The sequence below is a fragment of the Physeter macrocephalus genome, chromosome 9 (genome assembly GCF_002837175.3).
Source record: "Physeter macrocephalus isolate SW-GA chromosome 9, ASM283717v5, whole genome shotgun sequence".
Classification (NCBI taxonomy): domain Eukaryota; kingdom Metazoa; phylum Chordata; class Mammalia; order Artiodactyla; family Physeteridae; genus Physeter; species Physeter macrocephalus.
In genome coordinates, this window is record NC_041222.1 from 96,544,970 (window position 1) to 96,562,413 (window position 17,444).

The 17,444-nt window shown below is 36.4% G+C and overlaps 1 protein-coding gene across 9 annotated transcripts in view; it reads left to right on the top strand.

Moving 5' to 3' along the window:
* Window positions 1–15,367, top strand: part of PPP2R2A (protein phosphatase 2 regulatory subunit Balpha) — an 87,041-nt gene extending 71,674 nt beyond the window's left edge. For 8 of the 9 annotated variants that reach the window (XM_028494202.2, XM_055087334.1, XM_055087336.1 and 5 more), the window contains 6 exons: window positions 5,109–5,221; window positions 5,953–6,130; window positions 7,936–8,100; window positions 9,024–9,193; window positions 11,716–11,807; window positions 14,365–15,367. In XM_028494202.2, the coding sequence (XP_028350003.1) occupies window positions 5,109–5,221; window positions 5,953–6,130; window positions 7,936–8,100; window positions 9,024–9,193; window positions 11,716–11,807; window positions 14,365–14,644 (998 nt within the window). In that variant the 3' untranslated portion in view covers window positions 14,645–15,367. The other variant, XM_055087335.1, reaches the window with a different exon arrangement.
* Window positions 15,368–17,444: the final 2,077 nt, after the last annotated feature.

Below are 17,444 nucleotides of genomic sequence, written 5' to 3' on the forward strand. Positions count from 1 at the left end.
TCGCAGAATGTAAACTCAAGTGACTTTGGGGGTGACCCAGTAGACAGTATTAAGTGCTGCCCTCATCCACCTTAGGCCTTATCACCCATGTATCCAATTATTGGAAATGCATTCCCCAGAATGATGCCACTAGCTGACAACATAAATGTTTGCTTCCTCTTAGATGCCGATTTTTCTGATTGTCAAAGCTCTCCCTAACAAGTCCATTGAAATCTGTACCATCTACCCCCTCTCTTTTCACATAAATTGCATTCCCCTCTCTTCTTACTAAAAGAAAAATAAATAGAAATAATGACTTAAAGCTTGTAACTTAGAGCATCCTAGATGGAGGTTATATGTTTACTCATGTCACATGTTGGCTTCTAATCTTGGTTCAGTTTTAATTTACATAGGTAACTAAGTTATTCAAATAGCACTTCAGATACTGCTCTTTGACACAAATAATATGTAATTATACTATTTACATAGTTTCTGCTTTGGAAGTGAATGTCCCAGGAAGTGTGTTTGCTCTTAGTAATTTTGGCGGTTCGCTTTTTTTTAAAAAAAATTAATTAATTCTTGGCTGCGTTGGGTCTTTATTGCTGTACATGGGCTTTCTCTAGTTGCGGCGAGCAGGGGCTACTCTTCGTTGCAGTGTGTGGGCTTCTCATTGCGGTGGCTTCTCTTGTTGCAGAGCATGGGCTGTAGACACGCGGGCTCAGTAGTTGTGGCTCACGGAGTCAGTTGTGGCGCACGGGCGTAGTTGCTCCGTGGCATGTGGGATCTTCCCGGACCAGGGCTCGAACCCGTGTCCCCTGCACTGGCAGGCGGATTCTTAACCTCTGCACCACCAGGGAAGTCCCAGTTCACTTCTTATAGGCTAAATCATTTTACTTTTTATAGAGGAGAATTTTTAAAGTACAAGCTGAAGCAGAATAATGAAGCCCCATATACCGAACACCAGCTTCAACAGTTCTCAGTTCATCACCAGTTGTGTTTCTCAGGTACTTCTCCTCCCCCTCCTTCTCAGTATTATTTGGAAGCAAATCCCATTTCAGTTCACTTATGGATTAAATCTTAAATCTCTTTCAGTTCTTATTTATATCCACACGTGTCTTCCATGCAGGTTTCCATGTGCTCCTCTGTGATTTGAGATAAGGCATCATTTAACCAGACGAGCCTTTCTAGACACTAAACTCTACAAAAGCTCAGTGGAAGGAGAAACCACTGGAAATTGCAGTGGTTGGGTCGGGTTATGTGAATCTCTGTAATATTCTTCTGTGGACAGAATCAACAGTGTTTCCCAAATAGGATTACTGTGTAAATTTGAAAAATCATTGATTAATAATACAAATTATTTTAAAGGACACTACACAATGCATTGTGGGCTTTTGTCTTTTTGTTGTTAATGAATACTAAGTAAAATACAAATTTGGGGGATGGGGGCTGTAGTTTTTGTGCTAAACATAGAGTCCATTTTGGAAGGCTAGAACAAGTATGGTCATTTTACAAACTGCTGTGTCTGGGTATGGTGAGATAGGAGAAGGATGAGAGGAGTAGGACTTAAAAATCTGTATCTGAAAAGCTTTATTCTTTCAAAAGAGAGAAAGCAAATATGGAAAAATGTCAACTTCTGTTAAATCTGAGCAGTATCTTTCTGTTATTTCGTATAGTTTTCTCTGTGAGATATAGCATAATAGTACCTTTTCCCCGCACACGTAATGGGTCTTTATACACACAAAAAGATTAGCCACTACTGGGGAGGGCTTCCCTGGTGGCGCAGTGGTTGAGAGTCCGCCTGCCGATGCAGGGGACACGGGTTCGTGCCCCGGTCCGGGAAGACCCCACATGCCGCGGAGCGGCTGGGCCCGTGAGCCGTGGCCGCTGAGCCTGCGCGTCCGGAGCCTGTGCTCCGCAACGGGAGAGGCCACACCGGTGAGAGGCCCGCGTAACGCAAAAAAAAAAAAAAGAAACTACTGGGGAGAGCGGTGGAAAATAGGACCAAACGTTCCAGCTTTGAATAACCAAAATTAATCTTACTTTCATCTTTGTATTGGCTTTCCACAATCATCACAAACTGTTCAGTGTTTCCCAGGTTGTTTTTACTTAAATAACTTCATAGTCACCTTCTTATAACTTTATTCACTTAATGTTTCTTCAAGTGGTTTTATACTCTTTTCTCTTTAACCTTCTTGTGCCTTTCTCTGAATTCTCAGTTTCTCTACATTGCAAAAACATCCAACTCTAATCTGTTGACCCTGGGTCTTTGAATATATGAATAATACCAAGTTCACTCGTAAACACGTTGTGTTTTAACAGCTTATTATTAAGAAGCTTTTTGGATTTTATGTAAAAGCTGCACACCCACAGAGGAGAGTTGGTGGCATGGTTCTCCCTGGTCTGACCCTCTGGTGAGGGGGGCGCTGGGGTTTTGGACTTTAGTTATCAGTGTTCACAGTGCAGGGTAACACTGCAGAGCAGTGGTTCTTAACTTTTTGGAAGCAACAGTTCTCTTTGAGGAATCTAATAATCCCCTTCACAGAAAATGAGTATATTCACATAATCTTGCATGCAGTTTTATGGAGTTTGATTATTCTCATGTACCTCCAGCTGTGGACCAAAAACTCCAGATGAAAAGGTCACTACTGTAGAGCATAAGAATTTTGATTTTTTAAAAATTCCTGACCTGCCTTGTTTCCCAGGCACTGCACTAAAATTGTGTAGTACTTCTGGATCCTTTGTTTATGCCATTAACAGTTTTAAAAAGTCTCTTAAGTTACAAATTTTATCACTTCAAAATTTTTGTTTTGAAGTTTAATTTGTTTTAAAAATCTGTTTACCCAAGTTTTTTTTCTTTCTTTTTTTTTTTTTAGGATTTTCTTCCTATAACACTACTAGGAACCACAAACACTAATAATTAACATCTTATTTCAAATGTTTGATAAGTATATCGTGATTTCTTTATTTGGATCTTTAGTAAGGATGAAGAATTTGAACAGGCCATAAGATAATCATGGGGATGTGTATGTGTGTGTGGGGGTGTCATCCTTATCATATTTAGGTGATAATTTCTCCCAAAATGTAGAATTCAGGCCTTGGCTCATTTATATTACAGATTTGGGGACAGGTTAAATATTCTAAAATATATCATTCTTTACCTAAATTATATAAATATATATAAACTAGCACAGAGAAAACACATATAACTTAACTGCAATATAACTGAAAAACAAGATTACAGAGGGTTCAGATGAAATACTAGGTTACAAGTTAGTAAAGTTAGCAGTTTTTCTCTGTGTACACTTCATCTCTGCAAAGGGCACCCACAGGGGCAGCTTTAGCATGCTCTTCTGCACCAGGCAGAGAGGGGTGGCCAGGCTGGAGGAGTCCCTGCTACCTCTCTATGACAGAGTTCTACGGTGCCTTTATGCACTGCTTTTTCAAATTGTGTTATACCCATCTGCTTATGAAGGGCCATTAAGAATGTGATACTTTTATAAGTGTAGTTTCAGGATTGTAACACAAAGTATAATATTAAATAAACGTGCTTGAGTCCATAGTGATATAAATGGTTGATTGAATAAATAAATAAGTGGGGAGAAGGAACGCTTGTTACAAAGGAGAATTACAAATAATATGTGGACGGATATTCCTCCGTGCAGGGACTGTAACTTAATTGTCCTTTTAAGTGTAGACTAGACTTAGTGACTCACTTCCAAAGAATAGAGTATGGCAAGGGGGAAGTAGAGAAACCTGGCAGTTACTGCCTTAACCAAGTGATCAAATCGAACATCACCAGCAGAAAAGTCACGTTGGTGCTATGTATACACTTGCTTCGCCTCTGGGCTCTTCCTAAAAACCCATGATCCCAGTCTGATTGTGAGCAAAGAGCAGACATACCCAGTTGTGGGACATTCTATACAATACCTCGCCACTGCTTCTCAGAACTGTCAGGGTGAAGAAAACTAAGGAAAGTCTGAGAAATTGGTAAAGTCAGAGAGGCTAAGGAAGCTTGGCAACTAATACAGTGTTATTTGGATCCTGGAACAGAAAAGAGGCATTAGTGGAAAACCTGGTGAAATCAGAGTCAAGTCTGGAGTTTAGTTAATGGTAATGTAGAATGTTAATTTCTTAGTTTTAACAAATGTACTGAGGTTGCATCAGATGCTGACATTAGAAAAAACTGGGTGAAGGGTATATGGAAACACTCTATGCAACTTCTCTGTAACTCTAAACTTACTTCAGAATTAAAGCTTATTTTTAAAAACACTATATATTCTTTCTTTTTCTTTTAACATATTCTTATTTATTTATTTATTTACGGCTGCGTTGGGTCTTTGTTGCCGCGCGTGGGCTTTTTCTCTAGTTGCGGTGCGAGGTCTTCTAATTGCAGCAGCTTCTCTTGTCGTGGAGCACGGGCTCTAGGCGCGCGGGCTTCAGCATTTGTGGCGCACGGGCATAGTTGCTTCATGGCGTGAGGGATCTTCCCAGTCCAGGGATCGAAGGACTTGGGGACGTATGCTTTTAATTGGTAAATTATTTTCAGGCCCTGTTACTTACTTGAATTGAATCCCTGATGCAACAGAGGAAAAGAAAGATTTTAAAAACAGATCCATCCAGACCTATGAAGAAATTTATGGAGTCTTTGATAGCATCTGCTAGGAAGTGTGTGACCAAGGGAGATAGATATTCTTTATCATTTTTATTCTAAATAGTAGGCTATTTTAACTGACTTTGTTGTTTGTGTAAAAATTAAATTTAAGCATTATATATGTATGTTTGTATATATGTGTAGACATATGTGTTTATATATATATATATACATAAATATACAATTTTTTCCCTCTAGCTTTAATTATTTTTGAAGGATAAGGACCTGGCTGTGACTTGATTTTAATAGCAAATGGAATTTTACGAGTGCCATTAACATAAATGTGCGATTTCTGTACTGTTTTTCTATGTATGGATGTTTTTATTCATCTGGTAGTAGGAAATTTGTTTTCTATTAAGTCAGATCAGGGATTTTATTCTTAGGATACGAAATGGTGTGTTTAAATATATCTTAAAGTGTTCTTCTTCTATCAGTTTTAATCTTTTTTTTTTGAGGACTTTCTTTATTTTCTTCCCAGATAAAACAATAAAATTATGGAAAATCAGTGAAAGGGACAAAAGACCAGAAGGGTATAACTTGAAAGAGGAAGATGGAAGGTATAGAGATCCTACTACAGTCACTACACTACGTGTAAGTACATTTAAAAAAAAAAAAAAAAAAAGGTTCTAATTCTGATGAATAGTGTTTTGTATTCCTGTTATATATTATAGATACTCAGCAGAACATGAATAGGAATAATTACAGTCTGCTCTTTCCCAAGATTCGGTAACCAGATAGAACATTAATAACTAAAATTTTAAACAGACCCTGATCTACAGAGAGGTTTCACTGTGTTCAGGGGCTGAACCAGGACTCAGCACAAGCCTGTGTTTTATACTGTGCCACCATACTCTCTTTTGCTCTCATGGTTTGATTGTCAGCTGTTAGAAGGTTAAGTTTCAAGGTTAACTTTCTTTGGAGATCAAAAAAGTAGAAATGGACTAAATCTTCTAGTTGCAGTCAAAAAAATAACAAGAATTAGATGCTTTGGGCTAATTTCCTTTTTAGCCACTTTAAATTATAAACATTTATTAGCTTTGCAAGTCTTTCAAGCAAAAGATTGAAACTGGGAAAAACTGCAAATTCTCATAGTACTGCTATCTGTAAAAGAAGGTAAATTTTCCAGATTTTTCATTTTTCTTCCCATTTTAACACTTTAAATAAGCAGTCAGCATCAGTTGCTTTATAAAACAAAATCTATGTAATATTATACTGTTTTATGTTCCCTCAAAAACTGGAGTAATGAAGTGTTCTGGACCTTCAGGGCTCTTGTAAACAATAAACATTTTGTAATCACGGTTTTTCATGTGTCTTATTGACAGGTGCCGGTCTTTAGGCCCATGGATCTAATGGTTGAGGCCAGTCCACGACGAATATTTGCCAATGCTCATACATATCACATCAACTCAATTTCTATTAATAGTGATTATGAAACGTATTTATCTGCAGATGATTTGCGGATTAATCTTTGGCACCTGGAAATTACAGACAGGAGTTTTAGTATCCATTTGGTTTCTTTTTTTTGGTGTTTGGTAAAGAATGCATGTTGTGCCCATACTGGATTTATTTTCATCTCTCCTTAGTGTGTTTTGATTCTTTTTATAGTAGCTTCTTACTTTACACCATTTTTTTCTTTGTGTTTAAGTGATTAAACACTGGCTGACGTTATTTGATAAAAAGCATAATGTATCAATTTAAAAATTGGATTCTTAGAATTTTAAGGAATTCATCTGTTTGTATGTATGAAAATAGAAAATTTTTTAAATAGCTGTTTCTTGTAACAGAAACAAATACATGGAGTATTATTCTTAAAAAATGTTTTTAATTATAAAAATAAGATTGGAAAAAGAAATTCGTACAAGTCATGATGCATGGCAGTATAAATACTTTCCCAAACCTCATTTTCATTGTTTATGTTATCCTCCTGAAATTTTTCTGTGCATATACAAGTGTGTGATATATGAGATATATACTATATACATATAAATATAGAAATGTATATATATGTTTGTTTTAAAGTATTTAAGTTCTTGATAAATGTTAGTTATTATAACTAGTATTAATGTTTGTCTTTCCAAATAGGTATCATTTGAAAAATTAACACTCCACTATTATTCATACTGTACCAATACAGGCATACCTGTAGTGGTGGTTGCTAAAGGGTGGAGGAGCTGTGGCAACTTCTTTGAAAGAGGACAACAGCGAAGTTTGCCACGTCAGTTTTGCCTCTTCCTTTCATGAATGATTTCTCTGTAGTCTGCAGTGCTGTTTGACAGTATTTGACCCACAGTAGAACTTCCCTTCAGAACTGGAGTCAGTACCCTCAAACCTTGCTGCTGCTTTATCAACTAAGTTTATGTAATGTTCTAAGCCCTTGGTTGTCCTTTCAACAATTGACTAAATTCACCATCTTGTGGGCACAGTTCATGGCACCCCAAAACAGTTAGAATAGGGACATCAAAGATCACTGATCACAGATCACCATAACAAATGTAATAATAATGTAAAAGTTTGAAATATTGTGATAATGACCAAAATGTGACAGAGACACAAAGTGAGCAAATGCGGTTGGAAAAATGGTGCTGACAGACTTGCTAGATGCAGGGTTGCTACAAAACTTCAATTTATAAAAAAAAAAATGCAGTATCTGTGAAGCTCAATAAAAGCGAAGCACAATGAAATGAGGTATGTTTATCGTGTATAAAAGAGCCTGTTTTCCTCTACCTTTAGCAGTCTAGTTAGTGAACACTCCTCGTTTTGATTCGCTTCGTTCATCCTGAGTAGATTTGAGCATGTTTTCATATTTATCAACCATTTATATTTCTTTTTGTTCTTTTCCATATTTTTCATTGGATTTGCCTATATTCTTATTGGAATTTGTTTTTAAAGCACCTTTTTGACATCAGGTAAATCAGCCCCATTGTTTGTGTGCAAACAGTTTCCCTTTTTTGCTGCCTTTCAGATTTTTCCTTTTGTTTTGTTTGGAGTGTACACTAAATTCTTAATATTTAGGAAGATGGTGTGTCAGTCTTTTTTTTATGGCTTCTGGGGTTTGTATCATACTCAGAAAAAAAAGACCTCTACATTCTAAGGTGATTTAAAATTCGCCCGTGTTTTCGTCTCAGACTTTTTTTCAAGCATTAAGAGTTTTGATCCCCCTGGGATTTATACTCATGTAAGTAGTAATATGCAGTTTAGAATTAATAGTTGTGCTTAAGTCTATGGATGAATTTTAGATTTGAAAAACATAAAATTATGCTTGACCTTTTTTCTAAGTGGAAATTCCTTAATAAAATGCTGTCCAGACATTGTGGATATCAAGCCTGCCAATATGGAGGAGCTGACAGAGGTGATTACGGCAGCAGAATTCCATCCAAACAGTTGTAACACATTTGTATACAGCAGCAGTAAAGGAACTATTCGGTTATGTGACATGAGGGCATCTGCCCTCTGTGATAGGCATTCTAAACGTAAGTTTATTGCACCTTGTTTTCAAATGATAACATTCTCTATTTGTCTTCAGACACGGTAACTAGATTTATATAGGTTTACAAGTCTTAAACCTCCTGTTCCCTTTGGTAAGCTGCCTGACTCGACATGAGGGATTATAGGTTATTCTACTGGAAGAGCATATAGAAGGCTGTCTTGGGGGCATGACTGTTGAGTCCCAGTGGATGTATTTTTAATGGAATGCTATTCTTTGGGAACTTGGGTTGGGTTCTCCAGTCCTGTATTCAAGTAGAGCAGTTCCGTTCTTCCCTGCCTACCTTCTCTCTTTTGCTCCCTCCCTTCCTTTCTTCCTGTTTTGAGCTTCCTAGGAAGATTTCTTCTGAGATGAGGTTTCTTTGGCTTAACCAAGTTTGAAAAGTAGCAGGTTAAAAAAATTAAAGGATTGCATTATTCTTATCTTCAAGTTGTTGGAGATTCTAAAAACTCATGAAGATTGGTACATGCTGCTTATCAAAATAATTTTACCTGGTCACTGAAAAAATAAAATGCGGGTATGAGTTGGAATGGTGAGGATGGTGTGTTTCTCATGGTGACAGTACAGGCAAAGTCAGTGAGGTATATGCAGGACCTCAGATTGGTGCACTGAAGTCAGACATCTTGAGTGAGTCTGGTTCTGCTGAATTAGCCAAATGACTCTGGAAGGTGCTGTGCTACATACGTCCTTTTGCATCTTCAACTTCAGTACTAAGTCACTCTCATTCTCTTAAGAAACTCTCAGGGAGGGTATGTTCTTATAGCCAGAGAGGTGTTTTTCGGTTCTTTATTACCCTGCCATTTTTAGCTCACTCTTAGGAAGCTGATGAATGGTGTTTTGAGTAAATGCTTTGTCCAAGCCAGAATATTTACAGATTGCCCTCAGCCCTCCTATTTTGCTTGTTTTTAGTGTTTGAAGAACCTGAAGATCCGAGTAACAGGTCTTTTTTTTCTGAAATCATCTCTTCAATTTCTGATGTAAAATTCAGCCATAGTGGTCGATATATGATGACTAGAGACTATTTGTCAGTCAAAATTTGGGACTTAAATATGGAAAACAGGCCTGTGGAAACATACCAGGTATTTGCAATTTTTTCTTTCAGTGAGTATATAACCTGTTTACTTACTTTTAAGTGTTTATAGAGAAGGATTTTGTATACTATGTGTTAATCCCAGTACAGTGCAGTGCGTGTTCACCATTAGGCTTTTTCCTTCAGAGATCCATGAGTACACTGCCTTTCCTTATGTTAAATTTATATATACTTTTATAGGTTGTGTTGTCTATTCAGTTTTAAAGTGTAAAGCTACCAGTTTGGTTCGGTAGTAACTTTTTTCCCTTGTTATCTACATTTAAAGTGAGGATGGAATTACGGTCTCTGTCAAGGTCTGGGGGAAGAGGATTGGGGAGAATGGTCAGTCCTAGTCGAGGTGTCCCGGATGGAGTCTGGATCGTGCTAGTTGAACTAGAGCTTAACTTTGGTGTGCCCAGTCAAGTGAACTGGCATTCTCCTTTTGGCTAACAACTGTTGTGTTAACCTAAAGGAGAAGGGCTTGTGAGAACCCAGCAGACAGCTTTAGGAGCTGCCTTTCTGTTGTAGGATGTCAGTTCTGGATTCTCTTCTTGTCAGCCAAGCCGCTACCGTGGATCCCTTTCTTCTGGAGAAGAGAATGAAGATGTGCACAGCTGGGAACAGGGTCGGGGGGCCAGTAGAAACCTGTGTTATGCCCTGAGCTGCAGTGTAGAAGACATTTAACACTGCTTTAGGAACACAGAATTTATAATTGGTACCTTCTTACATTGTATGTTCTCAGTAAAATTAGAAGGATGTTTCTCAAACTTTTTAATCCTCTTTGACAAACATGAACCACTTAAGAGTCTCCTTAATGGTATTTGAAATTTCAAAATAAATGCTACATTGAAACAACAACAAAGGGATACAACGCTGCTTTGTTTTAAAATTGCCTCTGTGTAACTGCCAAGATGCTGATCTGTCTCCTGGTGATCCTCACCGCCCCCAGCGTCACCACCACCAGCCCATTCCCACCGAGAGTAATTGATCTGAACCTTAACTTCGTTCTCTTGCATTGTTTGGTGAGAAACCCTGTATGTGCACTCTAAAACTTGGCTGAATTATCATGATTTACCTATTTTACCTGATTCGCGGTTTTTCTACCTATGCTGTACTAGATTGGTGATTGGGAGTAGAGTCACATCATGCTCAAATGTAGCATATGCAGATTCAGCTATTATTGAATATGTATAATTGAAATGGACACTTAAAATGACTTTAGGTTGTTTCATAGAGAATTCTAAGCATTGAGAAGGTACCTACTCCTTTTTAAAAAAAAAAAGATAAACTTATTTATTTATTTATTTATGGCTGCATTGGGTCTTCGTTGCTGCACGTGGGCTTTCTCTAGTTGGCGGCGAGCGGGGGCTACTCTTTGTTGCGGTGCGTGGGCTTCTCATTGCGGTGGCTTTTCTTGTTGCAGAGCATAGGCTCTAGGCGCGCGGGCTTCAGTAGTCGTGCCACGTGGGCTCAGTAGTTGCGGCTCGCGGGCTCTAGAGCGCAGGCTCAGTAGTTGTGGCGCACGGGCTTAGTTGCTCCGCGGCATGTGGGATCTTCCCGGACCAGGGCTTGAACCCGTGTCCCCTGCATTGGCAGGCGAATTCTTAACCACTGTGCCACCAGGGAGGTCCCAAAGTACCTACTCTTTTCTATCATTACTTCTTTTTAAGGTTCTCTTCAAGTAAAAAAGAAAAGTGAGATAGAAACTTGTTTTTTTTTCCCTTATGATCGCAACAAATACTTTGGAACTGTCTTTTGTAATTTAGTAATATTAATATAGAATTGTATCATTTCTCAGAATACTTTTTATGTAACTAATTTATTTTCTAGTTGATCCCTTTGTGAAATACTAGTGAGTAAACATAGAATTATACTTCAAAAAACAGAGCTACATTTTCATTAGCTTTGGATATTGTATAAGTAATAACAAGTATATAAAATATTTCCATAATACATACCTGGAATAACCATGTAATTTATCAACCAAACTAGGGCAGGGTCATGCAATGCATAACGTATGCACTTAATAAGATATTGTAGGCTTCAGTTATTTATGCCCCAAAAATGGTAGTTAAAAAGGAAGTAAAGCCTCAGTATTGCATGTTTTTTATTAAATTAATGGGCTGAAAATCAAGTGTTAGCAAATTCAAATCTTGCTATAATATTCTTTAATTAGTCTCTTATTTGTGTCAGTTTTAAATGTTTTCTGGCCTAAATATTTCAGTCGAGCTTGTAAAGAGTGACATGTGCCATGCCCAGAAGGGTATTTTTCTCTATTGTATGAGAGGAAAATGTGTGTTCATGGAAGGGGGATCAGATGTCTGTGAAAGGATAAAATACCTTTACTGTTTCTCAGAGAACTGAGTTTTTTGTTTGTTTGTTTTGAGAATTGAGTTTTAATGAGATTAAAAGGTATGTATACGTGTTTGTATATGCCTTAAAAAAATACAGACTTGTTAAACCATTTTCTAATTTCAAGAGCAGCAGATCTTAAGGTGTAAGCTAAGTATACATATATGTTTTTTCCCCCAGGTGCATGAATACCTCAGAAGTAAACTTTGTTCACTATATGAAAATGACTGCATATTTGACAAATTTGAATGTTGTTGGAATGGATCTGACAGGTAAATTGATTTTAATTTGAACTGAACCTCTTATTCAAATTGAATTTCATTAGAGGAGAGAAATTTACTGTTTCACTCCTAGTATGGTTGCTACATTTACTAACGGCCAACCTGTTTTTAAACTGACATAAATTACATTTCCCAACTTCATTTTCCCTAGGGTTTCCTTGAAATAAATTTAGTAATCTTACAGCAGTATTGGCAGATAAAAATTAAACATTATGTTTCACTAGTAAATGTGAAAGTATACCAAAAAATTCTAGATATTATCAATTATGATATAAATTTTAAACTTTTCCCTTTTATGAACCAGATCAAGCACATTTTTGACATGCCAGTGGTTAAAATGGTGAAATTTCAGTTTGGTTGTTACTTTGCTATTAAATTGTTTTTAGAAATATTTAGGCAGTAGATACTTCATTTGCAGCGTTACACACTCGTTTTTCCAGGTACTACCTTAGTACCTCATAGAAGAGAAGAGGTAATTACCATATCTTATTTTAACCATATTACCATGAGTAATTAAGCTTTTTATAATCCACAACTTTGCCACAGTATGATTCCTTTTTACTATGTCATCAAAATGTGTACCATTATTTCAAAGGATAAATAAGTCTTAATCATTCCATTTTTAAATGTCAGTATTTATCTATCATTTATTATGTTCCAAGAGAACAGACAACAGTAAAAACATAATTCTGGAATTATTAAACTTGCTTTCAAGGTACTCATTAGAGTATTTTATTCAACAATAGTTTTATTGCTGAAGATTGATATGAGTCAGGTTTCATGGTGCTTTTGAAGATAATAGAACTTGGATAATTTTTTTGTCTGATTTTTAAAATTGTTTTTATCTGATTATAATATGAGGCCCTGTAGGCTGGCCACAGCACCCCTGGAGTAGGAGCAAGCAGGCTGCGTCTCTGAACGCCACTGCTCACCCTGAGGCCTCACGGAGACAGGAAAGGGAAGGCCACACTGAGGGAGCAGGATATGGCGCAGTGCTAACCGCCAGCTCGTCCTCATCGTGTTTAAACGTCGTGTTCCATTGTCAGGAAAAATTGTTTATTTCCCTCAACATAAAAATTTTTTTGAAAGACTCTCTCCTATATAATGACAGTATAGGCATCTAAAGCAGAAAAATTTGCATTGATGCAGTACTGCCATCTAATCCACAGATCCCCATAAATAACACGAGTTCTCTCAATGATGTCCTTTCTAGCAGAGAAAAAAAATCTGGTATCCAATCCAAAAGTATATGTTTCATTTAATTGTCACATCTCATTAGTCTCCTTTAATCTGGAAAAGTTCTTCATTCTTCCCTTGTCTTTCATGACCTTGGCTTTTTTGAAAACCCCAGGCAATTTATTTTGTAGAATTTTCCTTAATTTGAGTGTTGTCTAATATTCTCTCGTGTTTAGATTCCAGTTATGCATTTTTGGCAAGAATACCAAAGAAATGCTGGCTAACGACACCTTTTAAAATAGCATAGACTAGGTGCCCTAATCCATTAAAACCTCACAAATTCAGCTAACCTGGGGATGCCAGCCTAAACTACACAAATTATTTTAAAAGAAATACAGTTTTATTATATCTTCAGGTATATGCACCGACCTGAGTTTGGTTAAAATGTTGTGAAGTGTCCTTTGGGAGAATTGACATTAATGAATAGGTCATAATCATTTGTATTTAATATGTGACCCTGTATAATGTATAATATTTGTAAATATTCAGAGATGTTTTCAAGCATTACTTTAAACAGTTCCCGGTGTCCTATAATCTTATTTACAATAATAATTTAAACCATGTGGGAAGGAAGTAAGTAATTTATTAATGGTTTCAAATGTGAAGTTTTGCTTATTGGGCTGCTTAGCAGATGTTGAGCCGTGACGGATGGCGAGTAGGACTGACACAGAAATTGTCTTAGGAGGGCAAGAATGTGGTGCCCCTGCAAACTGATACTATTAAAAATATTTGTCAAAAAATACTTGCTTAAAATATATTTAGTGTTACAGGTTAAACGATTTTCTGTTAATAAAAGTTGTATATGCTACTTTCTTTATATACTCTGAAGCAGATTTCTTATAAGCATACATAAGACGTTATTGTCTGAACCAGACAGTGTCCTGGGAACATAAATAGCTTATAATGTAAATCATAAATAAAGCATTGGTTTCTTACAGAAAGCTGTATACCATCGTTTTGTTTTTTGTTGTTGGTTGGTTGGTAGAAGCTGGCTGGTCTGGTTGGTTGCATAGACTGAAGTTGCAAAAATATTCAACTAAGATAATTCAGTACTACTTACAAGCTTTACTTGAGGATGCTTTCAACTTTGGTGACAGTGTTGGTAGTCATGAAAAGGAGTCATTAATAGAAAATCAAGTTTACTAATACTATATTCCTAGTTTATTCCAGTGATTGTTCCCTGGGTTGGTGTCAGCCGCCCCCTCAAATCCAAATCTGCTTGAAGTAGCTCGCTCTTTGGAGTACTAGGCAAGGTTTCACCAACGAAAACTAATGTTCATTATTTGACTTAGTGCTCTGTCTACTTTTACAGTGTTGTCATGACTGGATCTTACAATAATTTCTTCAGAATGTTTGACCGGAACACAAAGCGAGACATAACCCTAGAAGCATCCCGGGAAAACAATAAACCTCGCACAGTTCTGAAGCCACGCAAAGTGTGTGCAAGTGGCAAGCGAAAGAAAGATGAAATAAGCGTTGACAGCCTAGACTTCAACAAGAAAATACTTCATACAGCCTGGCACCCCAAGGAAAATATCATTGCTGTAGCTACTACAAACAATCTGTATATATTTCAAGACAAAGTGAATTAGGGTTGGCATTCCTAGCAGAAGAGCCCACTTCCTGCTTAGTTGAGATAGTTGAATCTAGCATTCATACTTAAAAAAAGAGAGAGGTCCATTGTGGCGCCCCTTTTCCAGTGTTTGACAATGTGCCATTCGACAACACATTTTTAATAGCTACATGGAGAAAGCTCTGTGGGTTCCTCACTGTGGTGTTCTCCATGTCTGCTAGCCATTTAGGTAAGGGTAGGGCACTTTTAATTTAAATGACTTCTTGCACCATCTTGCCTAATGGACTAGATTGGACTGTATCAACATTGATTTACTCCACTTTTTATGCCTTCCATTGTGATGACGTCAAACACAGTGAAAGCCTTCAGTCATGCTTATGGGATTTAATTGTGTATCCTCATTACTGTATCATTTGTGGGGTACACCCCCTCCCCCCTTTTTTAAATTAAATACAGCTCATTCTTACTGTGGCTTGTAGCATTCCTCCTCTTCTGGCCTCCTGGACTCTTCTTCCCCTTCATCTCTCTTACCCTTGCCCCTCCACCCAGTCTTGGTGGTGGTATAAAAAAGGAAAGAACGAAAGCACACAAAACGAGTCAGTTGGGGTCAGTGGTAAAGGGGGTATATGTTGCGAACAAATGTTTTAATAACAGTTGGCTGTAATCACTCCTTGCCGTGTCTGGCACTGAAAATAAGGAAAAAAAAAACTACTACTGAATAAAAGTGACAAAGAATGGAGAATCTGGTTTTCTTTTTCTTTTTAATCATCTACCCCTTTAAGCCAGTATTTTGTGTCATAGCTTTGGGTGCAGTGAAATGAGATGAGGTTCCATTGTTTTATGGGTATTTTTGTTAATTATTTTTAACGAGTGTTCTTTTACATGGAGGAGGAGAGGTATTGGTTCTGTTTGAACATGTTTTGACTATATATTGATATTACTAAGGATATCATGATCTATACATGCTACTAGAGATTTTTTTTTTTTTACTGTAGTTATAAGGGTATTGGATACATTGTATCTACACTTAATTCATTATCTGTTAATGAAACTGTTGTAAATGGGAACCAAATTTGTAGAACTTCATTTTTAAAGACCTTACGGTGCTTAATTTCATTTTTGCGTTACTAAATACTAAGTCAAAGTCTTAAACTTTTTAAACAAGTTAAAACTTTTTTTATCAGTCAGTCATAAACCATAACATAAAACTACCCTCAAGTGATTTACATAGATAAAATTAACACTGCACTAAATTTTTTTTTTTGTATTTTACTGCTATCAAATCTGAATGAAATGTACTTTGTCATAGATGTTTTTCTTTTATTTTTGGTTTTCCAAAGCTATTAATGTTAAAGACAAACTTTAAAGGTACAGTGTTCCAAAAGTGCTTAGTGGATTCCAACAGCTGCCTCAAATAAAAATTTAGTAATATGTATATGACTACATTTTCCCTAAATGGTGATACCTTATCCAAAGATGAAGAGTACCCCTATTTTTAATAGGTAGAATGAACCTTTGTGTCAATCTTGCAGACGCTTTAATGGAGAAAGAATGACCTTTATTTTTAAAAGATAAATGAGTAGGCATTTATATTAGAGAGAGAATGGTAGTATATTTTGGTTGAGCAGTAATATACAACCTTGAATTTTAGAGGACTCTGAGTGCTTATTATTATTTGTCCACTACCTTATTGTTCTCTTCTCACCAATGAAAAGTGATTAAAGAATTCCACCGTTAATTCCCTCTACACTTATACAGATATTATGTCTTGTAAGTTAACATTTTTAGCACACAGGAGAAATTATATGTAATAAAATTACTGTATCTTTTGGACTTAACAAATTTGAATTTGTATTTAAACACTTTGATTATATGTCTTATAATTCTTAAAATAATGGCACTTTTACTAATTTGTTTGGGGATCTTGGGTACATTCATAATTTGTGTTTTTCTTCATGCTTGACTTGGAAGTGGGCTAGTCCCCTGCCGTGAGCAGACACTGATACTCTTTATCTCTGATCAGGCAGTTTGCCAGAAGATCTTTTTGGGAGATTGTTTCCCTAAAGTTTGGTTGTAGGTATTGAAATAACAACACCATGAAACAGCTCTTGGAAATTGTTCTTTCATTTAGCAGTAGCTATGATGATTCTCATCCATGACACTAAGGGTTAGTTTTATATATTTAAGAGAGAAATATTGCTTAAATTAAAATGCCTCTATAAAGGAATGCTATTATAAATTATTGTAACAATATTCTCAAGTATCAATTTTTAATTTCTTTGGTGTAGCAAACTATAAGCCCAGCCACTCATGGTCGTGGTTAATCTTTTATAGAATAAACTTAGTCTTGTCAAGTTGCTTGTATTCTCCTATTCTTTTGACACCTACAAATAGATACATAATCTATCCCTCTGTCTTAACCTTTTTGAAAAATTATGGTAGGAGAAAGAACTTTCATTCTGTTAATCTCTTGATCTTTATTTAGTGGCTGGGCAATAGTTATATAAATCTGTATCTGTATAAACTCATGTTTATATAACTTAACTATTTGGTATTAAGCTTTCTTCTGTGAAGCCCTGAGACTTTTTGGAATAGAAAAGTACATTCACACACTCCTTTTCCTTTCAAATTAAGTGAGGATTTAAAAAAAAAAAAAACAACAAAAAACAACCTTCAATGTGAGGATTATTCTGTTCACAGACATTCCTAAGGAAAACTAAAAATAATAAAACTGAGGTTCTTTTAGTTTGTAACAGTATTTATACAAGTAATGTGTTTATTCTTGGAAAATTATTTGTGAAAGCTAAACAGTTACTGAT